The following is a 20,508-nucleotide window of genomic DNA, read 5'->3' on the forward strand; positions in this document are numbered from 1 at the left end:
ACACGATGGTGGCATTAAAAGCAAAAGTAACACGATTGGAACCAATTTGGGATAATTGGATGGTGAAGTAATGTCGATATAATCTGCAAAGGCAACCTCATCTACTTTTCTTTTTAAGTTAGACATGTGTTTAATGATCCCAAATTAGTTCTAATCGTGTTAATTTTGAGAAACAACATTTTTTAAAAGAACGTTGAAGATTATTTGTCAATTATTGACTAAAACTAAAGTATAAGAATTAGAAAAAGCAGATGAAATTGATAAAATTGGAACATAGTCCTCAACGTGATTGGAAGCGTAATTTCCTCCCATCTTCGCTGGCCAAGGTCTCTTGTCCGGGGAACTGGATGCTCCCCGAGGTGGGAGACTTTAGTCGAAGTAACGGACCCGTGCGAGCGGACGATGCATTTCCTGCACGCTATGTCAGTATTACTCTTACGGCCGGGTAGCAAACTTACCAAGTAAATACTACTATTGCCGCATTATTATAATTTCTTGAAAGTCAGACATGTTTCGTTGTTGTTATTGTTTTGTTGTTGTTGTTGTTGTTGATTTTGTAAAGCTTTCCCTGTCACTATTTGTCACGACAACAATGCAAACACATACCTTGCGGCATTCTGGCGGCCTTTTATTTCATATTTCACTTCATTGCTTTTGAAAAAAAATTATGATCGACTATTCAATAATAGCTTGAGTAAACCTGCTCTGTCCTCAAAAAACTCGGAACTGCGATGTGAAATTGTGGAAAACTGTGTCATCGGATCATGGACTGAACACAATGTTGTCAGTCAAGCCTATATTGGCCGCCGGTAACTTCTCTGAAAAGCGGTGGTTGTTTTGTTCAGAATAAAGTCGGGCTGTAACTCGACCGGATGAGTCTTCTGTATCTAAAATATCAAAAATATATTTTAACAAACTGAACAAAATAGAAATTCAGCAAGATACACGAAAACATCAAATGACAAACACACCTGTTCGTGTAGTGCGATCGCCCTCTTGGATTCGGACTTACAGTCCCTGTCAGTGGAGGGACTGTGATGGTCTTACAGTAACTGTTGAACATACCTGTCGCTTACTCAAACCCTCGTGATATAATTGCATAATACCTACAAACTGATATAGCGAACCATGATATCATAATTTAAATTTGAAAAAAAATTAACGCATCAAAATCATCGAACAGTTTTCAGATTAATCCATCATGGGCAGTCGCAAATACAGTAACTAAATGTTGATTTGAACTCTTTTCCAGTGCTGCTTCTAGTATTTCTTGTTTCTAATGCGAAGAAATGATGGAAGTCGACTTCTTGCAGATCAAGCAATTTATAAACATACTAACCGGCCTGATATACGGTGATCGTAGTTCAAAGGTGGAATGCGTCTGTTAAAACTGGAAGTTGTAAGCGAGGTATGTACGCCCTCAACGTTTTATTATTGTCGATTGGAAGTGACGTCATTACTATGAATTTAAGATGGCTGACATATAGCCGTCTTTGTTGTTGTTTGTGAAAAATCAGGACGGTGACTGCCGATTGTTATCCTAATTTGAATCAAGCAATTTGCCGTGAATCGGTTATCGTTATGAGAACTTCAAAGATCGCAGAGCTAAGATAGCGTTGCGCGAAAATGCTGTCTCCAGCAACAAGGTAAATATAGCCAGTTATCTCGATCAGCTGAAGGCAGTGTTGTTAATGATCGTGTATGTTGGCCTAGATCGGGCGACTCGGATAGTGGGGTATTTAAATGTTCGAAAAAAATTCTAACTCACTCTGCGCTGCCGTAATTTTTCCCAGAGTCGCAGAGTCCTAAAATTATCAAAAGTACCCCGTATTTCGGCTGCAGCAATTGCTGGATAAAATTTTTGTTGCTCCTGGTTTCGAAAAGCGAAGTCTCCTAGAACCTCGTATATATAACAAACATTGCAGTAACGACGTACGCATTCCCACAATCCGTGTCGACGCTCCAGTCCAGGTGTGTGCAGGGCCAGTGGAGAAATCACAGTCGGCATCCCTCTTCGAGATGAACGACTCCAAGAAGTGGCAGTGTGACTATTGCACGTATTTGAACTGGCCGTCAGCAGTGAAATGCACCCTCTGTCGCGCACCCAAACCCCTACGAATTATACCACCCGAAAGCAGCAGTATTCGGCCGGAGAGCGGCCCATCCTCCCCACTCATCTGTGCTGAAGCATCCGAGAATGAAAACAACAAGCCAGGCCTGGCCAAATGGTCTTGTAGGACGTGCACGTACTTGAACTGGCCCAAGTCTAATAAATGCTTGCAGTGCTATACTCCAAAAGGTGGTACCATCATTGCCAACGAGAGCGGAAGTCCCCGCACTGGGTCCAGAAGACAACCGCCCACCTCTCCCGACAGTGACAAAAGCAAAAATCGGACAGTGAAATGGACTTGCTCAGCATGTACATATGACAACTGGCCCAAGGCAAAGAAATGTGTGCTCTGCCATAGCCCTCGGGATAGGGATCGGACTAGATCTGACGACCAACCAAGTACCTCAGGTGAATATGATGACAATAATCGTACGAATACAGGTAATGGAACTACACGCATCTCCCCAACTCTACCCAGCCCAATTGGTGCCAGTGGTGTACAGACCATTGAACTGGCCGCAGCCACTGCCTGCACAGCATCTGCAAGCAGCAGCAGCAGCAGCAGCAATTATGAAGAGGAGCGAGAGCAGAGAAGATTAAAACAGCTGCGCAAGAGGATGCGTAAATCTGACTGGCTGTTTCTCAATGCTTGCATTGGTGTAGTGGAGAACGACACCCAAGCTGTGGAGGCGTATTTGACCTCTGGAGGTGACCAAGGCCGTCAGCTTACTCAAGACGAAGTCACCTTACTGAACAGGTCTAGCGCTTTTGACATTGGATTTACACTGGTTCACCTAGCCATCAGGTTCCAGAGGGAGGACCTTCTGGCTGTGCTGCTGACCCCTGAAGTTGCAAGTCATGCCCTGAAGAGGATGCCGTGCCATGTGAGTCTAGATTTAGCTGCTGACATACGACGTGATATAGCTGGATCACTTCGACAGAGGAAGGGAGACTTTGGTTGCTATTTTATGACTGAGTGTGTTACCTTTGCTCTTCCAGTTGGTAAGTACAGAATTTCATAGACCTCAACAATTTTGTTGCTAACTTTAATCATTTTCTTATCAAGTCTAGCGTTGCTAAAACATGCATCTTTGCCCGAGGCCCTTTTGAAAATATCAGAAATTTAAGTTCATTACATTTGCATTTTAAGTGCAAGATTGATATTTCAGAAAAGCATAGGATGTTTGCTGGGACGTATATGGACTGAAATATTGTAATTTGCCTCGTTATGGGGCAAATTACCATATTCCAGTCCTTATTCAAATCACAATTTATATTTTTGGGTCCTTATTGCCTGGCTGAGGGATAAATTATGATTGTCCAATGCTTATTTGCCCCACCATGGGGCGAATTGTGATATTCCGATATTTTGAGTCCTCATTCACACTGTTGCAGGCTAAGTAAGATGAGAAATACACAATGGATATCAGTGCATCACTCTGAGTATGATGGGCTTTAGAGGCCTCTTCTTATTGGTTGCCCATAAACTATTTCCATATTAGCTTTCCCTCAAAGGGTAAATAAGAGCATAATTATTATTTGCCCTGCCATGGTATGAATAGTCTGTTCTTTTCGGAAATAGGGATGTTGAAAATTATGCAAATTTGATAGATGACATGTCAAAATTGAACTTGTGTGAGATTGTTTCATTGAAGTTTTGACTGCAAGGTCCATGACCTTGCAGTTCAACCCTACAGTGATTAGATCACCATGGGATTTCAAGCAAACTTGTGGAATGTTTGGAAAATATCGCAAAGTGTGTTTTAATTCTCAATCAACTCGCTAAAAATGATCCACAACACTTGCAGTTAAACTTTGAACAGGGCCAAAACAAGACAGTCAATGTTAGTACATGTAGGTTAGCTTAGCATTTACTGTTTCTAGGACATGTACCCTATACCTATTTCTCTCAATGGCAGAAAATCAACCATTTGCCCTCGGAAGAAAATATGCAAGAAAGCATCAGCCACACATGTGTGTCTATATTTGAAGAATTTAGAATTCAGAAATGTGGTTTTCATTGCTTCTGATGCTTGATAATGCCAGTTTGATTTTTTGTAACAATCAATCAATTAATTGATCAATCAGTGGAGTAAAGCTTGAAATTTTACAGAGAAACCCCGTCATTCTACCTGAGAAACTTTACCATGAAATACAATCATTAAGGCACAGCAGGGCTGTGTTCATCTCAGCAAATCTGCTGTTGACTTCCAATAGTCAAAAACTCATAGTATGAATGCAGCTAATGTATCACGCAGCCCCTCACAAGAGTAGTGACCTTTAACTAAGTGTAAATATTAGCATTTCTCTTCACAGTTTTACATCACGTGAAAACAAAAAAGTCAGAAGATACAAATATTCTCAAATTGTAGATTTTTATGAATGCACCAAACTACCTGTAACTGGTGCATACAAATTACATGTTTAATTTATGAAACAAGTTTCAATGCAAGGTTTTTTGAATAAAATCAGACCAAACTTATTTTACCTTTTCATTGCAAATGCAGCAAAATGTAGTTTTTTTTAGGTTCAGTTATCCTTATTCAGTTCACAATTCACCATTGGAACGTTTGAATTTCATGAGAAGTCAGTAACCTTCAGTGAGCACATTGCATCATGGGACACAAATTACAATCCCAGCAAGGCCAGTCTTGTATATCAACAAATTACTTTCCAAAGCATTGGGAAAATAACATATGCTGTACTCAGTAAACAAAAACAAAAACACTTACCAAAGTCACTAAATATACTTTTGTAGGGCTTCCCAGCAAAAAAAAAATAATCACATCTTGGGAAGCCATTCACAAGCCATTGACTTTTATGACTTGATCTGTTGGAAACAATACATGTATGATGCAGTGTAGATGTAGGGTTGTCTGTTTGTTAATATGATCAACAAGGAAAGCCGTTACTAAAGCAGTCTAACTGAACAATCAGCAGTCAAGACAATTTATAATGAGACAGAAGTGTGCAAAGTTTATATCTCAACCAGAAATCTGCAACCATATTGATATTTTACATGGATAGTTTAAAATATTATGTTTGTTCAATGTTGTTCCTTTCTTTGACTTGTAGGGAGGGTATTGGGCAAAACATATTGCATAAATGCATTGTAAAGTAAACAAAAGTGTAGGCTAACTGTAATTGTGGCGTGTTTTTAAACCGACACCATATTATAAATTTAGATGTGCCCCTGAAAATCTAAATATTTCACCTATGTGAAAAGTTGCGTTTTCTTGAATCATTCACCTTGACAAAAATGACAAACAAACGTGATATCAATACTTACTTTGCAGATTATCTTTGATAAGAGTTTTTTGGGTGACTGAGTGTTTCAGAAAAAAAGGACTGAAACTTATAACAATTATTTAAATATATTAGAAGTAATCCATTCCTTGGTCACAAGTAGATTTATAGTTGTGATAAAGTAATACTGTGAAAGTGAAAGTCAGTTCACCTTATGAAATCTATCATATCCTGCACTTCAAAATTTCCCTGAGTCAGACTCAGAGTTTTGATTGCAAAGCTCTTGACAGTAAGGTGCCATGTCACTTTTCACAACAGGAAAAACAGCGATGATGTCATTCAGTTTCATTCTCTGATGTCAAGAGATGCTACAGTGTGTACAGTGTAGAACAGACTTGATCTGGGGTTTCCGGCTGTGACTGTCTGAGGACATGTAGTCAGGGACAGTTTTATCCAGCAATCCTGAGATCAGTATGATAAACTTAGATATGTATTTCAGTGTGTATGACTCAATGTTGACAATTTTCCAATCGTTATTCCTTGTATCAACCTAGTTTCTTGGTGTACTCTATAGCCATCATAGATTTATAACCCAGTGTATTTTCTAGTACTAGCTTGATATCTCTTTCTGTGAAATACAGTGTCCTGTTCTACTTCCAAAGCAATGTTGAAATACTTGTGTTTGACTGGTAAATACATCCTGTGTTTATCTTCAATATCTTTGTTGAAAACTGAATTTTAGTGTAGGCTAGAATTCATTTTCAACCATTCCAAGAATTCATTTTCAACATTTTCAACTCATTTTCAACAGCATTGCAATTGCAAGGCCAGCAGTTTGCATCACAGCATACAGCACCTCACAGAATTTATTAAGAAAACAATGTTCACTGTAGAACAAGAATTTAAAAATGTTATGAACAGTTACAGCTATTGTTACATTATGATGTAGGGTACTTTGCTTGTCAGCTCAGCCTGGTTACATATAGCAGGTGTTTTAATCATTGACAGTTTAATTTTTGTACGGACAGTTATGCAATTTTGGACAGTAAACATTGCTCATTGCCTGGCTGTGTTGACATACATGCAGAATACTAGGTATTTCAATATGAGACTTGACCAGGAAACTTGCTGATACACCGATCAACATTACTGATAATACTGTAAAGTTGTCAAGTTGCCATTAGTGTGACTCAAAGGCATCATAGCCATAACTTTTGATAATGTTTTATTGTCTTTGTTCAAGGAAAAAGGAGCATTTCAAATTTCCTTCTCCATAAAATGAAATTATGTTGACATACAGAGTATGGCTTGCAGTTGCAATGCATTGTATACAATGTGTGATCTGATTATTGACAAATGAAATGCCAGGCTTGGCAGAAATTCAGTTGTGAATGATAAGATTGTAGAGTACACACACACAGGCTGTTTTGACAAGTCGAGTACTATGCCTTTTGGCATTATATTTAGACAAGCTCAAGAAAATATAGTTTGCAAACACAGCAAAAATAACAGAAAATGCATCAGAGGTTACAGCGACTGCATCTTTAAATAATAAAACGGATTGATCATGTTTATAAAATGTTATTATACATGCACAAAAATGATAAGGTTGCAAAAAATACCCAAATTAGATTGCTCATATCAATGTAAATCATCAAGAACTACTCAGTATCAAGTACAAAGAGCATAGCCTGACATCATTTTTACAACGTCTGCATACACTACATGATACAATTCTCTATTCATTGTGTGTCACCCTCATGAATTGAAATCAACTTACGCCGGCTCGTAAAATCTTCGGAACTGAAGAAAATTAAAGATATAGTGAGTGAGGTGCTGTGGAAAGTAAAGTAAGATTTATCTCTCTGAGTGAGGTTGTTCAGTTTACGACTTATATGATAAATCATCGTGATTACCGAGATGACATGGAAATTAAAATTGCTTGCAGGAGCACAGTATATCTGTTTTGAATTATTACAATTTTCGGCATTTTATTTCTGTCCTGTGAAAACAACTGTACAGTCCGTGCAATACATCAAAGTAATAATGCATGTCTTCAAGGAGATCATCTTTCTTTCAAGATGCAGTGTTCGCATCCTCAGGTTACAGTATTCAATGATTGCTATTCCAAGAAGTGACAGTACTTGATCCTTCATTTCTGCGTCACCCTTCTTCTTTTCCTTTTCAACCAGAAATTGAGGATTTCCCCTTGCCAGTCCGTAATCAACTCTTCGATGAAATTCTGGACAGAGATGTGCAGAAAGGTAGGTGTTCCAATTTTAACATTCTTGACCAACCATCCGTGAAATTGTCAGTCGTTTTCACAAGTGAAAATCAGTATGGGAACCCAGCTCAAATAATCAGAACAGTATGGCTTGTAAATATTTTTGTATTAACTGCAAACATGCATGTTGTAATTGTACTTCATATACTTGCACTTATTCGTAACTAAATATGTAATATAAAGCTTAGTAATCTGCATATCAATGTAATATTTGGTTATGTAATTTGCATATCTATAATCATAATTAGTATTTCTTTGTTTGGCTACCAGTATACATGTATGAACAATTCCACTCACAATGGTAGTATTTCCACTTTCCAGAAATTACCCTTATTGAACATATTGTAATATATTACAGATTTTTAAGTGGTACGCACAGTAGATTGTTTTTCGGAATAAATAGCAGTACCACGTTTGGTTATTAAAATAAGTTGAAGGCAGGGCATGTTCAGGACATGAATGTTACAAAAGTGGTTCAGAAAAAGTGGGTTATCTTCACTATAAATAGTGGTATGATAAATTGTAGAGTAAATCATTTTGGAATTGGTGTATTGTTACGTGCAGAGAAAACGAACAAAAGGGTGAACTCAGCAGTTTCCGTTTAAACAAAATTTATTACGAAAACAAAACTAATTGCTAAGTTAGGGACAGAGTACAAGCTTTAAAAGTGTACAGACTACTTATCTCAGCTGGGACGGCAAAGCTCCAGTCTCAGAGTTGTAACAGTCAGTTGGATGAATGAACAGTCCTTGCAGGCTTGCAGCTGCACAAAGTCCACAGTATAAATCCAGCGTTGGCAGTGAAGGTCTTGAAAAGTCTTGAGAATGACTACTGCTGGAGTTTAGTAACACACAAGAGACACGATCCCAAAAGTCTGACTGGAAGCTGAGCACGTCCCTTTTATAAAGGCATATAAGAACAATCTAGAACTTTTATTGACATGCTAATTACTGTTCTAAAATTATCTCCCTTACACAACTAATCACTTTCCAGAACATTCCAAACATGACTAATTGAATTCAAGGTTGTGAGGTCATCAAGGGCAGTGACCTTGAGAATGTTCTAGACTAATTGAACTCAGGTCATGATGAGTGTGGGGGAAATGACCTACATAACACACCCCCTCTTCAAAAAAAAAAATTTTTCAAAGAAAAATCTTTCTTTTGCAAATGTAATCTTGAAAAGGATTTAAGTACTCAAATTTTGTTTTACTCTAAAGTAAAATTTCTTGAAAGTGAACAACAATAAAATTTCTTGAAAGTGAACAACAATAAACTCTAAATACGAGAGAGACAGTCTGCAATTAAATTGTCTCTGCCTTTGATATGTCTAATGTCAAGATTAAACTCCTGTAACATTAAACTCCATCTTAGCAATCTCTGATTTTTGCCTTTAAATTTCTGTAGAAAAACAAGAGGGTTGTGATCAATATAAACCACTATTGGCTGATTTGAAGAAGTAACATAAACTTCAAAATGCTGTAAAGCTAATATCGAAGATAAACACTCTTTTTCAATTGTAGAGTAGTTTCTCTGGGATTTGTTAAATTTGTGTGAAAAGTAGCAAACAGGATGTCCCATGACTATCTTCCTGCAATTTGTTGTTGGAAAACTTGAAATGGCACTGAATTTGGCATAAAGTATGCACGGCAAAGTCCGGTTATTTTTACTGAGTTCGATAAAGTCATTGTTCGGCAAATACTTGGCTTCCTCCTGGAGATATTCCGCTTTCGCAGGATTCAGTCCGTCTGGATGTTGTTCCACTGGATTACTGTCGCAGACATCTTCGTTGTGGTGGATGATGTTTGTCCTCGTTGGAACATCTTGAAACAGGTGTTTATATTCATGGAGCAGTTCTTTCACCTGTTGTTGTTGTTCTGGCTGGAGGTGTGCCAACTTTGTAGACTCCAGCTTCTCCAGGATTTCTGAGTTCTGAAGCTTGACCGAGCCCAGCTTTGAGTGTAGAGTATTTTCACTCAAGTCAGTTTCAGTATCACTATCTTCATAATGGCCAGAACTGACTGTACTGACAGGCTGAGTTATAGTAGGATTATCCCTATCCAAATATGGCTTAAGCATATTTATGTGACATAGCTGTTTTTGTTTTCGCCTGTCAGGTGTTATTATGATGTAATTTAAATCACTCAATTTCTTATCAATTAGGTATGGCCCAAAGTAACGAGCATGGAGTGGTTTGCCAGGAATTGGAAGTAGAACAAGAACTTTTTGACCTGGTTCAAACTTCCGTTTTGAGGTGCTTTTATCATATCTGGTTTTCATTGACTGCTGAGATGACTCAAGATTTTCTCTGGCTAATTCACATGCTTTAGAGAGTTTTGTACGAAAATCTGACACATATTGCAAAATATTCAGACAATCATCGTCGTCAGACAGGAATTTCTCTTTAACGAGCTTAAGTGGGCCACGGACTGTATGTCCAAATACAAGCTCAAATGGGCTAAAACCAAGAGACTCTTGAATTGACTCTCTAACAGCAAAGAGCAGAAAATGAATTCCTTCATCCCACTGCTTCTCTGTGTCAAAACAGTAGGTCCTAATCATGTTTTTCAAAGTTTGATGAAATCGCTCAAGAGCACCCTGACTTTCTGGATGATAGGCGGATGACCTATACTGTTTAATGCCTAGCTGATCCATTACTTGTTGAAAAATTCCAGACATAAAGTTGGAGCCTTGATCGGACTGGACACATTTAGGGAGGCCAAATAAAGTGAAAAATTTAACTAAAGCTCTCACTATAGTCTTTGTCTTTATGTTTCTCAGTGGTATGGCTTCTGGGAACCGAGTTGATGTACACATTATTGTCAACATGTACTCATTTCCTGATCTTGTTTTTGGTAGGGGCCCAACACAGTCTATTAGTATCCTACTAAATGGTTCTTGAAATGCAGGAATTGGCTGTAAAGGGGCCTTTGGAATGGTCTGATTTGGCTTTCCTACCATTTGACATGTGTGACAAGTTTTACAGAAATGTGCTACATCCTGCCTGAGATTAGGCCAATAAAAGTGACTGAGAATTTTATGATAAGTTTTCCTGACTCCTAAGTGACCAGCCCAGGGGTTTCATGGGCCAGGCGCAATATTTCAGCACGGTAGGGCTTTGGAACCACAATTTGATGTTTTATAGCCCAATCGTCATCAACCAAACGTCTGGAGGTCTCCATTTACGCATGAGAATACCAGATTTTGTATAATAGGAAACAGAGCTATCTGAAGTTTTACCTTCATCATCTACTCTGTCAAACAAAGACAAAATATCTGGGTCTTTGTGTTGTTCTGCAATGAGATTTGATCTAGAAAATGTCTGACTTTGGTCAGCAGAAGTTTTACTGGAAGTTTCAAATCCACGAGGGATAACGGAATGATCCGTGTCAAACACCTGACTGAGAAAGGTGTCATTTAAGTCAACATCTGTGACATTATTTTTGAGAGTATTTTGATTCTCGGAAGTTTTCTTTGACATGGCTCGAGTAATAGCACACGAAGAAATAAATCGGGTATCTCTTGTTCAATTGGCTCTGGATCCTGATCTAAACTAGGATTATCAGTCACAAGTGGATTAGTAATGACCTTGTCCCCAGCAAGGTCGTTTCCAAGAAGAAGGTGAATCCCTTCAAAAGGCAAAAAGGCCTAATACCTAAAGCCACAGGTCCAGAAACAAAGTCCGAAGACAAATAGACATTATGGAGAGGAACAGGAATGTAGTCATTACAATCTACCCCCTTAATAAGAACTTTAGAACCTGAAAATGACTTTTCAGAAAACGGCAGGGTATCTGCCAACAAAAGAGACTGGGAAGCCCCGGTATCTCTTAAAATTTTGACAGGGGTAGCGGAAGAAAATCACTAGAAAGTGATATAAAACCATTATGAATAAATGGCTCGAAAATACCCATAATGCTATATTGAGAAGAATTGACCTTGACCTCATTAATTGGGGATGAGAGGGGTTTAACCTCAGAAAATGTGTTACACACATTATTAGACTCTAATTGAGTTGATGAAGAAATAAAGCCGGTTGGCTTAGATCCACTTTGACCACTTTGACCTTCACGTTTTCTTTTCAATTTGAAACACTCTGACATTAAATGGCCGTCTTTCTTACAATAATTACAAGAAAGTGTACCGAACTGTTTGTCAGAAGGAGATTGAGACTTGGGATCTGATGATGTGGAAGTGTTACTTGAATTTTGTGAACTGTTGTCATTTGATTTCCTCTGGTTTAAATTCCGCCATGATTAAATTTCGCTGAGTTCACAGTATATAGTAGTTTTGAAAAGCTGTCAAAATGTTGTCAAACGGCTCAAAATATTCGTCTCCCGGACGAGCCCCCAATTTGTTACGTGCAGAGAAAACGAACAAAAGGGTGAACTCAGCAGTTTCCGTTTAAACAAAAATTTATTACGAAAACAAAACTAATTGCTAAGTTAGGGACAGAGTACAAGCTTAAAAGTGTACAGACTACTTATCTCAGCTGGGACGGCAAAGCTCCAGTCTCCAGAGTTGTAACAGTCAGTTGGATGAAGAACAGTCCTTGCAGGCTTGCAGCTGCACAAAGTCCACAGTATAAATCCAGCGTTGGCAGTGAAGGTCTTGAAAAGTCTTGAGAATGACTACTGCTGGAGTTTAGTAACACACAAGAGACACGATCCCAAAAGTCTGACTGGAAGCTGAGCACGTCCCTTTTATAAAGGCATATAAGAACAATCTAGAACTTTTATTGACATGCTAATTACTGTTCTAAAATTATCTCCCTTACACAACTAATCAACTTTCCAGAACATTCCAAACATGACTAATTGAATTCAAGGTTGTGAGGTCATCAAGGGCAGTGACCTTGAGAATGTTCTAGACTAATTGAACTCAGGTCATGATGAGTGTGGGGGAAATGACCTACATAACAGTATCCTCAGAATTATAGTTGTCAACCATTTTCATGTTTCTGAAATGTGATAAAGCGATATCTCAACACATGGGATCCTTCACACATTTGTAAATCTCAAGGTGTTCTGTTTATGTAATTAGCATGATTTATTCATGGTCCCAGGATAAGGTCCACTAAGCTATGCAAATTAGTACAGTGTGACATCACCGGGTACACTGTGACATCGCTGTGTACCAAAGTCTAATACAGAAACTACAGATTAGTAAATCCAACTTGGTAGGCGTATTGATTTAAAAAATAAATTAATATAAGTTGTGTACATGTATGTAGGCATCGATACAAACTGATACACTTGCAAGCATACATGTAACTATTTATGTTATGTTGATTACAAACAAAGGAAAGGGGAAAATTTATGTTTTTCTAGAGTAGCCATTGTCAAAGGGTAAGGGCACACTTGAAAGTTGTCCAACCTTCATGGTTGTGGAGAATTGTTTAAGAGTGACACACACACACATGCACTTATTTTTACTGCTCAAAAATTTTTTTTTTCAGTTTGATTGTCTACACAAATAATTGATTTACACGTGTAAGTCTGTACATATATATTTAAAGCACCAGCTCATTGCTGATGCTTTAAAAGATCAGTTATATGTTTTCTATAAAAGTGAGGCGCACCATATCAACCATGTACTGTAGTTTACTGACAGTAAACAGCATGGAAATTGTCTTGGCAAAAAAAGGGAAGTTGTCAGCAATGAAAATACCTTGGTGTTATTTTTATCTCTTGGAATGCCCCTTCTCCTTATCAGAGAACATTAAATTCATAACGTAATTAGTTAGTGGTCAAGAGGTTAAATTTCATCATATTTATTCATGCCAATTAACACTTAAATGAGTGCCAAATTGGTCTTAATATCAAGGTAATTATTACTCATTGCATTTACTACATTTAAAAAATGTACCTGGCATATGTTCACAGAAACAGTCACGGAATCTTTGATGTGAATTGAGTTACAGGCAGTCTTTCTCAGGGAATCTTTGTGAGAAAACATTTAGATGATTCCTCGAGCCGATGACTGTTGGAAATTAATCAACTAGATCTCACCGACAATTCAACCATTTTAGTGCAACCCCTGGGCAAACATCCTTACGTTGAAGTCAGCAACAGCATTAGAATGAAGCATTAATGATGGATCGATGTAACGTATTGTGACACTATAGCTTCAGATCAAAGGTTTAAGAGTGCTTTGCCATGCAAGAGTCATTCTCTGCAGAATCTGAGTCAGATTGTGTCATTGTTGCAAGTAAATGCCAACATCTCATTCAGCAGCTGCTTATCCAAAGAAAAAGTTTAGATTGTGTGTGACTGCATGTTATGTATGTTGAATCTTTATACAGTCATTTGTCAGAAAGCTATTCATGTTCAGTTCCAGGGTTTACACTGTTATGCAATAGCCCATCTCAGCTAGCCAGCCGTAACACAAAGAGAGTAATATACATGTAACCATCTGTTGACACCACCAACTCCAAACCAGAACATAATTTTTTCCCGTCAAGGATACAATGGTAATATTTTACACAGACATAGACATGTTGCTAAAATCCAGCAACTAGTTCATTGAAAGTTGTCCAATATGCTTTGTGTCTGCTAACTTTGAAGGCTGAAATGATATTAGCCAATGATTAAAGTACTTGAAAATTGTTGGTGTCAACTGAGAGCAAAGGACAATTTGAGCAAAATTTTAATTTAGAATATTAAATCGATACATCTTTTTGAACAGAACTTGAACAAGAATCTCCTATAATAAACTGGAGTTTGGAATTGACTGAAAGACTAGGCAGTCGTCTATTTTCACTGTGGAACCGTACAGCTGGAGATTGTCTATTGGATTCAGTATTACAAGCTACCTGGGGTGTGTTTGACCAAGACAATAGTCTAAGAAGAGCCCTGGGTGATAGTTTGAATGAAGGAGCTGCAAGGTAACAGATATACATTCACTTGATCTGTGAAACTGACAAGACTTTCGCAGTTCATTTGTCATTTGATCTAGAGACAGGCTAGCATTTCTTTGCAATAAATCTTTGTATTTTATGTAACGTTTCCTTTCTGCATGCATTCAATGAGAGAAATCCAAGGTTTTTTCCTCTATTTTGTTTGTATTGTTTCCACAATAGTGTCTGTCTGGTCCACTGAGGGGCAATGAACTTCCAGTCAATGACCCCGTTACATTTTTGTACAATATCTGATCTTTACCGATTACAGTGACATTAACATCAGTGCAAATGCACTCTGTAATCTTTTCATGAAAAAAAATTGTAATGTGATTTTTTATTGTATTATGAATATTTTGGTCATAGACAACTACTCCAAAGTAAATACATGTACAATCCACTATTAAGAAGACCAATTGATTTCACTGAATTTCCTGATAATCAGATATGCCATTGTCAGTTTCAAATTGTAGAGCATAATCGATGAATATCTGCCAACTAAAAGTAAGGAGGAGTGTCACCAACTAGGTATCACTTCAGCTACCCTGATGAGGTAACACATGAAAACAGCAAAGCTTTGATGTTCTATCTGCTTTTAGGATACAGAGTGTGTACACATATACTTTGGGTTAGGGAAGGGTCTATTAAGGTAGTATGCGCCTCAAAAGTGAAAGACTTAAACTTTTACTCTAACTTTCCTAAAGGAATATCTCAATCATTCTTTTTGAAAATCAAGAATAAAAATCGGGGGTCACCGTGCAAATTTTGGTACTAGAGAAACAAATTACCCAAGATTTACCGATATTTGAAATTCAAAATGGCAGCCATCCCTCTGTTAACTCTATGGAGAAAAAATAGAAATTTCGATTTTTGAAAAACTAAGCCAGTGAGAAGTTTTCTTACACACCAAGAGCTATAAAATGAACCCCCATAAGTGGTAGATCAGAAAAGAATTGTAAAAATTTGAGAGTCTGAATATGTGTCCCCGAGGTGCGTTCTACCTTAAGATATTGTAAAGTGAGAGAAAGTCAAAAGTAATCTACCTATGGCTCTGCTTTTCATTCCATGCAATGTTGGATTGTTATTATGTCTTAATGTTAGTTTGCCCTTGGCGAGGTTCAACACTGTTATAGATGAGGGAAGTTCAAATGTGCTGATAAAATGTTGCGTGCTGATATACAAAACTTGTAATTGTATTTGCCAGGGACATCATAAGATGCATTCGAATGCATAGGAAGCTACTGTGCAAAAAATCAAACACACTGGAACTCAAGACCACTGTTTATGCAAAAATATAAATTGAAATGGTCCATAAAATAAAGAATAAGAGATTCTTCCACTGGATTAAATACAGTGACAAGTATATCTATGCACTGTGGCATACATTAGAACTTTCTTTGTCGATCTTCAATTACCCGGGAGCCATGTCCTTTTATGTTTTATTGCAGGTTTTATGTGAGATGGAAAGACTATGAGAGAATGCAAGCTGAGAATTTACAGTACAGCTTAGATGAGGAACAATGGCAGCAAGACTGGGCCATTATGTTGAGTCTAGCTTGTCAGCCAGGAGCTGCCTTGGAACAGACACACATCTTTGCATTAGCACACATACTGAGAAGACCCATTATAGTCTACGGTGTCAAATTCATCAAAAGTTTCCGAGGGGAGACTCTGGGTTATGCCAGGTTTCAAGGTAAGCTGTTACCCCCTGTGACTGTGTATCTTTGCATAATGGTTTGTCCCTGTCGGTAGTAGGGTGATATCTGCCAGTCACATCGTCTTTATTCATAGAAATATGATGGGAAGATCTCAAAACATGTATGTCATCGTCCTGAGCAATGTTCTCTTAATCCGTAAAAATTGATTTCCGTGACATGACCAGCCAGGTTTCTGGATCTGCCATATTATTTTAATACAGATCATCAACAACTGCCTGTGCAGATCTTGCCTGAACTTCATTAATCTTGAGGTGAAACTGTGGAATGAGTCAATAACCTTTGGCCTTCAGCAAGTCATCAGAAATCCAGTGTACTGAGTACATACCTATGACTAATCTCTGATTCTATGTAACAAGTGTAAACTATGAAATGAGGCATTGGAGGCTGTCAAAAGTTTATAATGCTACATATGTATAGCATCCGATATGTCTGTGTTGTGAAAGTTTCAAAACAGTATGTCATGGTACAGTATTTTGACTTCAGACCCAAAATGCATTTTTTTTTAAATAATTGAAACTATAGATAAAATTCTGTGACAACCTGATATTTAATGATAAGAGCACAAGAAAATAATATAAGATTTCCAAAGAATGTTACAACAGATGCTAACGATGAAAAATCTCAAAGAATTGTGTAAGATCTCTTTTGTAGATTTTAAATTTCCCATCACGTGATCTCTGTTGCAAAGTTTTGTCGTGAAAGCTATATACTTTCAAAAAATATAATATGTTAGGTTTATGTAATCAGTTTGAGATGAAATTATTTGTCATGGAACCTGAATACATTTCTTTACCACACATGAGTGAAATCACGTCTGCTGAGAGGCAAACTTGCAACGAAAACACCAATATACCGTACAATAAATTAGTTTTCTTGTGAGACAGAAACAATCAATAGAGTACTAGTATGTTATAAATGTACATTAATCCATTTATGGGTATGTTTAGGCTTAATGTCGTGACTATCATTGTCCATGTTATATTATGTACCAAACACAATATGAATATGTATAGTATATACAAAGTATATGTGTAGTATTACATTAATATGGCGCCAGAAATTTTTGACATTCAAGGTAGTCAATTCTATAGTTCTCAAATCATTATACTGAGGGTTACACTGGGTAGATTGTTGTAGTCATTGATAATAAGAGATATCAGAAGTTTTCACAAACCCTTTTGTTTCCGGATCTTTACAATACACTGCATGTTTAATACAAATAATTCAGATGTGTAACCCGAAGTAAACCCAGATTAACCTCAGTTCTGTTCACCAACAGCCATACTGCCATCTAGTGGTAAGTATGAACACTTCTTTCTATTTTGCCTTTCTCTTTTGCATATGAAGGTGTATACCTACCCCTTCTGTGGGAATCTAGTTTTTGCTGGAAAAGCCCAGTGGCACTTGGATACACGCGTGGTCACTTCTCAGCATTGGTTCCAATAGAGATGGACACAGATAGCAATCTTGGTGCTGGTGCTTATGTTGACAGTATTGATGATGTTCAAGTCACGTATTTACCAATGACAGACAGTGAAGGAAAACTTCTACCAGTTCATTTCATAACAGCTGCCGAGGTAATTTTTCAATATATGGCTCAGATATAGATGAAATTCATCATGATCACTCATTTCGTGGCAGTGTGCTGTGTCTCACATACACAATTTCAGATCATTTGGAATAAGAAATGTCTGGAAATTTCTGTGCATCTGTCCTACATATTAAATGTAGTGGCAATAACTTATACATGAACAGCAACTATGGTGTAGCTGTCACGCACTGTTCCTACTTGTAATCATTAGTGTCATACTGTGAATCCTGTCTTGACAGGAGATAACTGTATTCTATGACAACTGTGCTTTCACCCTGCAATCCTGTAAAAAAAAAATCTACTTAAATTTGTCCAGAGAATAGCCAACGTAAATATTTTCATCACTTTTCTTTGATTTAGCAATATTTAGTTACCTTATGTGTATTTCTCTGTTCAAAAGTGATGTATCCTTGTCTTGTTATCGCTATGGTCCTGTAAGATAGCAAAAATCCAATACTTGGTAATAACAGACAATATTTTTCAGAATATGCCATCAAAACACTGGTCAACATTTTTATTCCAAATATTAGTGCAATCATAATTGATTCTGTGACAAAGTTTGATCTCTGAAAGAGGGAAGTGGGTATGATAGGTTGTTAATATAGAGATATACTATATTTTATATCCCTTCCAGGCTGGAACAGAAGAACGTCTTCTCCATGAGTGGATGGATTGCATGGTGACAGAAGGTGGAAATCTGGTGGCACAACAGATCATACACAAACGGAAACGTCCGGTACAAGTCAGTCAGATGCTTGAGGAATGGCTGGAGAGATATCGCAAGATGAGCAGAAGAACATGATTGAGAAGATTTTCTGAAAATAATTTATTTGTAATCAACTTTTTGTGAGTGAAAGAGAATGCTGTTGCTACCATGGAAACAAACGAAAAAGGAATGAAACATTTGACTATGAGTGATAGAAAGGATGAGATTTAGATGCCTGACCTGTGCTGGCAAGTTGGTATACATGATGGTAGTAAAGTCTTGTTCAAACTGCCCTTGCATACGTATGGGTGCTTGTTATACTAGTACGAGGTATTAGGGATGTACAATCAGTGCAATTGAAAGCATTGTCATTTTGTTTTGATATTCTGCATACAAATATTTCTCTCAGCCTACAATAAAATGTTAAGTCACTATCCTGCTAACAGATGATAACTATGGTAGGACAGTTGGCACAAAAAAAACTAAGTCAGCATTTTTACAACAATGTTTTTTTTTCTTTTGCACAAAATGTATGAAGTTGATCATTCTACAACTCACCGATCGCAATATGATGTTTGACCTCATCATTTCGTTTTGTTTGCCTTGCGTGAAGTTTCAAAAAAAGTCGCAAATGCAAATTGTGATACTCTGTTTGTACATCCTTAATACCAGTGTACATTGGAATGATCTTGTGCTGATAAGAAAGTGGTTTGCTGCCAAAAATAAGATATGATAATGATAATTAGTATTTATAACAACAAAATAGAATAAAAAGTAATTTATAACTTAAGGCAAGCCAGGGAAATGCTAGCTTGATGTGTTTTCTGCTCAACTCATCAATGGTGTCAGTTTTCAAAGCATGTGTTGTGTGTCATATTTTCATTTTCAAGTTGTGAAGTGTTATAAAAAAAAGGTTTATCGGAATCAAAACCCCAAACTTTTGTGGCTCAATTAGAAATGTATGCATAGTAGTTGCTTTCTGACAACTCTGAACAGATTACTGTCAGCGTAGTCAGAAGAAAATGTGCATACAGCAAATATTAAAAAAAAAATTTAAAAAAATACCAAAAGAAAAGAGCAAAACAGGGTCTAATGCAATGCAGAATATTTTGAATTTTTTTATACTGTTGATGACACATTGAATGAATGTCATGAAATGATATAGTAAAGGCTTAACACTTCTGATTGACTATAGTCCGCTAATACTGCTGATATTTTATACCATGTTGGTGTGATACTTCATTGAAGTTCACTTTGACCTTGACTTTAGATATTTCATAATACAGGTTGATCTCACCATGAAGTGTTATAATACAGGGCATGTCACATTTGTGGGAGGCATTGCCGGCCTGTATTTATGAAAGCAACCATGCTGCTCTTTTGTAATCTCTTGAGAATATGTACGCATGCTGATGATGCGTCTTTGCAGTGCTGAGTGATGTGAAAGAGTTCAAAAGGATGCTAAACTTGATCTTTTTGTAAAATAGATTTAAAAAATCTACATTTTAACAAACTTACTGGTACTAAATAATAATAATAATGTAGAATCATAGCAGAATGCCTAGTGAGGATTATCACCCATTTAAACACATTTTCTCAAATTACCTCCAAATTTAATGATGCTTTTCCACATTGAAGGAGTGTGGAATTGTAAACATAGAATACCTGTAATGTTCAAAGCCATTTAAATCAGGTTTTCCAAACTCAGCTTTTTCTTTCAAATGCAATGTACATATCATCTGCCAGCAGCATTTGAACCTGAAAGATAAATGGGTTTGAAAAATGGGATAATAATTTTTTGCAAGAGGTTAAAGACAGTTGTCCTATGATTTATCATATTTCAAGTTCAGGTACCAGATGATATTTTAGCTCAGGGCATTTTCCTCATGTGCATCTTGCTGATTCTGTCACTCTCTGTTTGTGTTGGCATAATGGTACAATCCTATGGTATTCTAGG

At 37.2% G+C, this 20,508-nt stretch overlaps 1 protein-coding gene across 1 annotated transcript; it reads left to right on the plus strand.

Annotated features, from left to right (window-relative positions):
* The first annotated feature begins 1,449 nt into the window (after nucleotides 1-1,449).
* Nucleotides 1,450-19,594, plus strand: LOC139120573 (ubiquitin thioesterase ZRANB1-like). The gene is made up of 6 exons (XM_070685080.1): nucleotides 1,450-3,112; nucleotides 7,549-7,620; nucleotides 14,326-14,524; nucleotides 15,985-16,229; nucleotides 17,602-17,831; nucleotides 18,480-19,594. Exons 1-6 carry the CDS (start codon nucleotides 2,020-2,022, stop codon nucleotides 18,645-18,647), a joined length of 2,007 nt encoding a protein of 668 aa, XP_070541181.1. The 5' UTR covers nucleotides 1,450-2,019; the 3' UTR covers nucleotides 18,648-19,594.
* The last annotated feature ends 914 nt before the right edge of the window (nucleotides 19,595-20,508 follow it).

This window comes from Ptychodera flava, chromosome 20, assembly GCF_041260155.1.
Source record: "Ptychodera flava strain L36383 chromosome 20, AS_Pfla_20210202, whole genome shotgun sequence".
Taxonomy (NCBI): domain Eukaryota; kingdom Metazoa; phylum Hemichordata; class Enteropneusta; family Ptychoderidae; genus Ptychodera; species Ptychodera flava.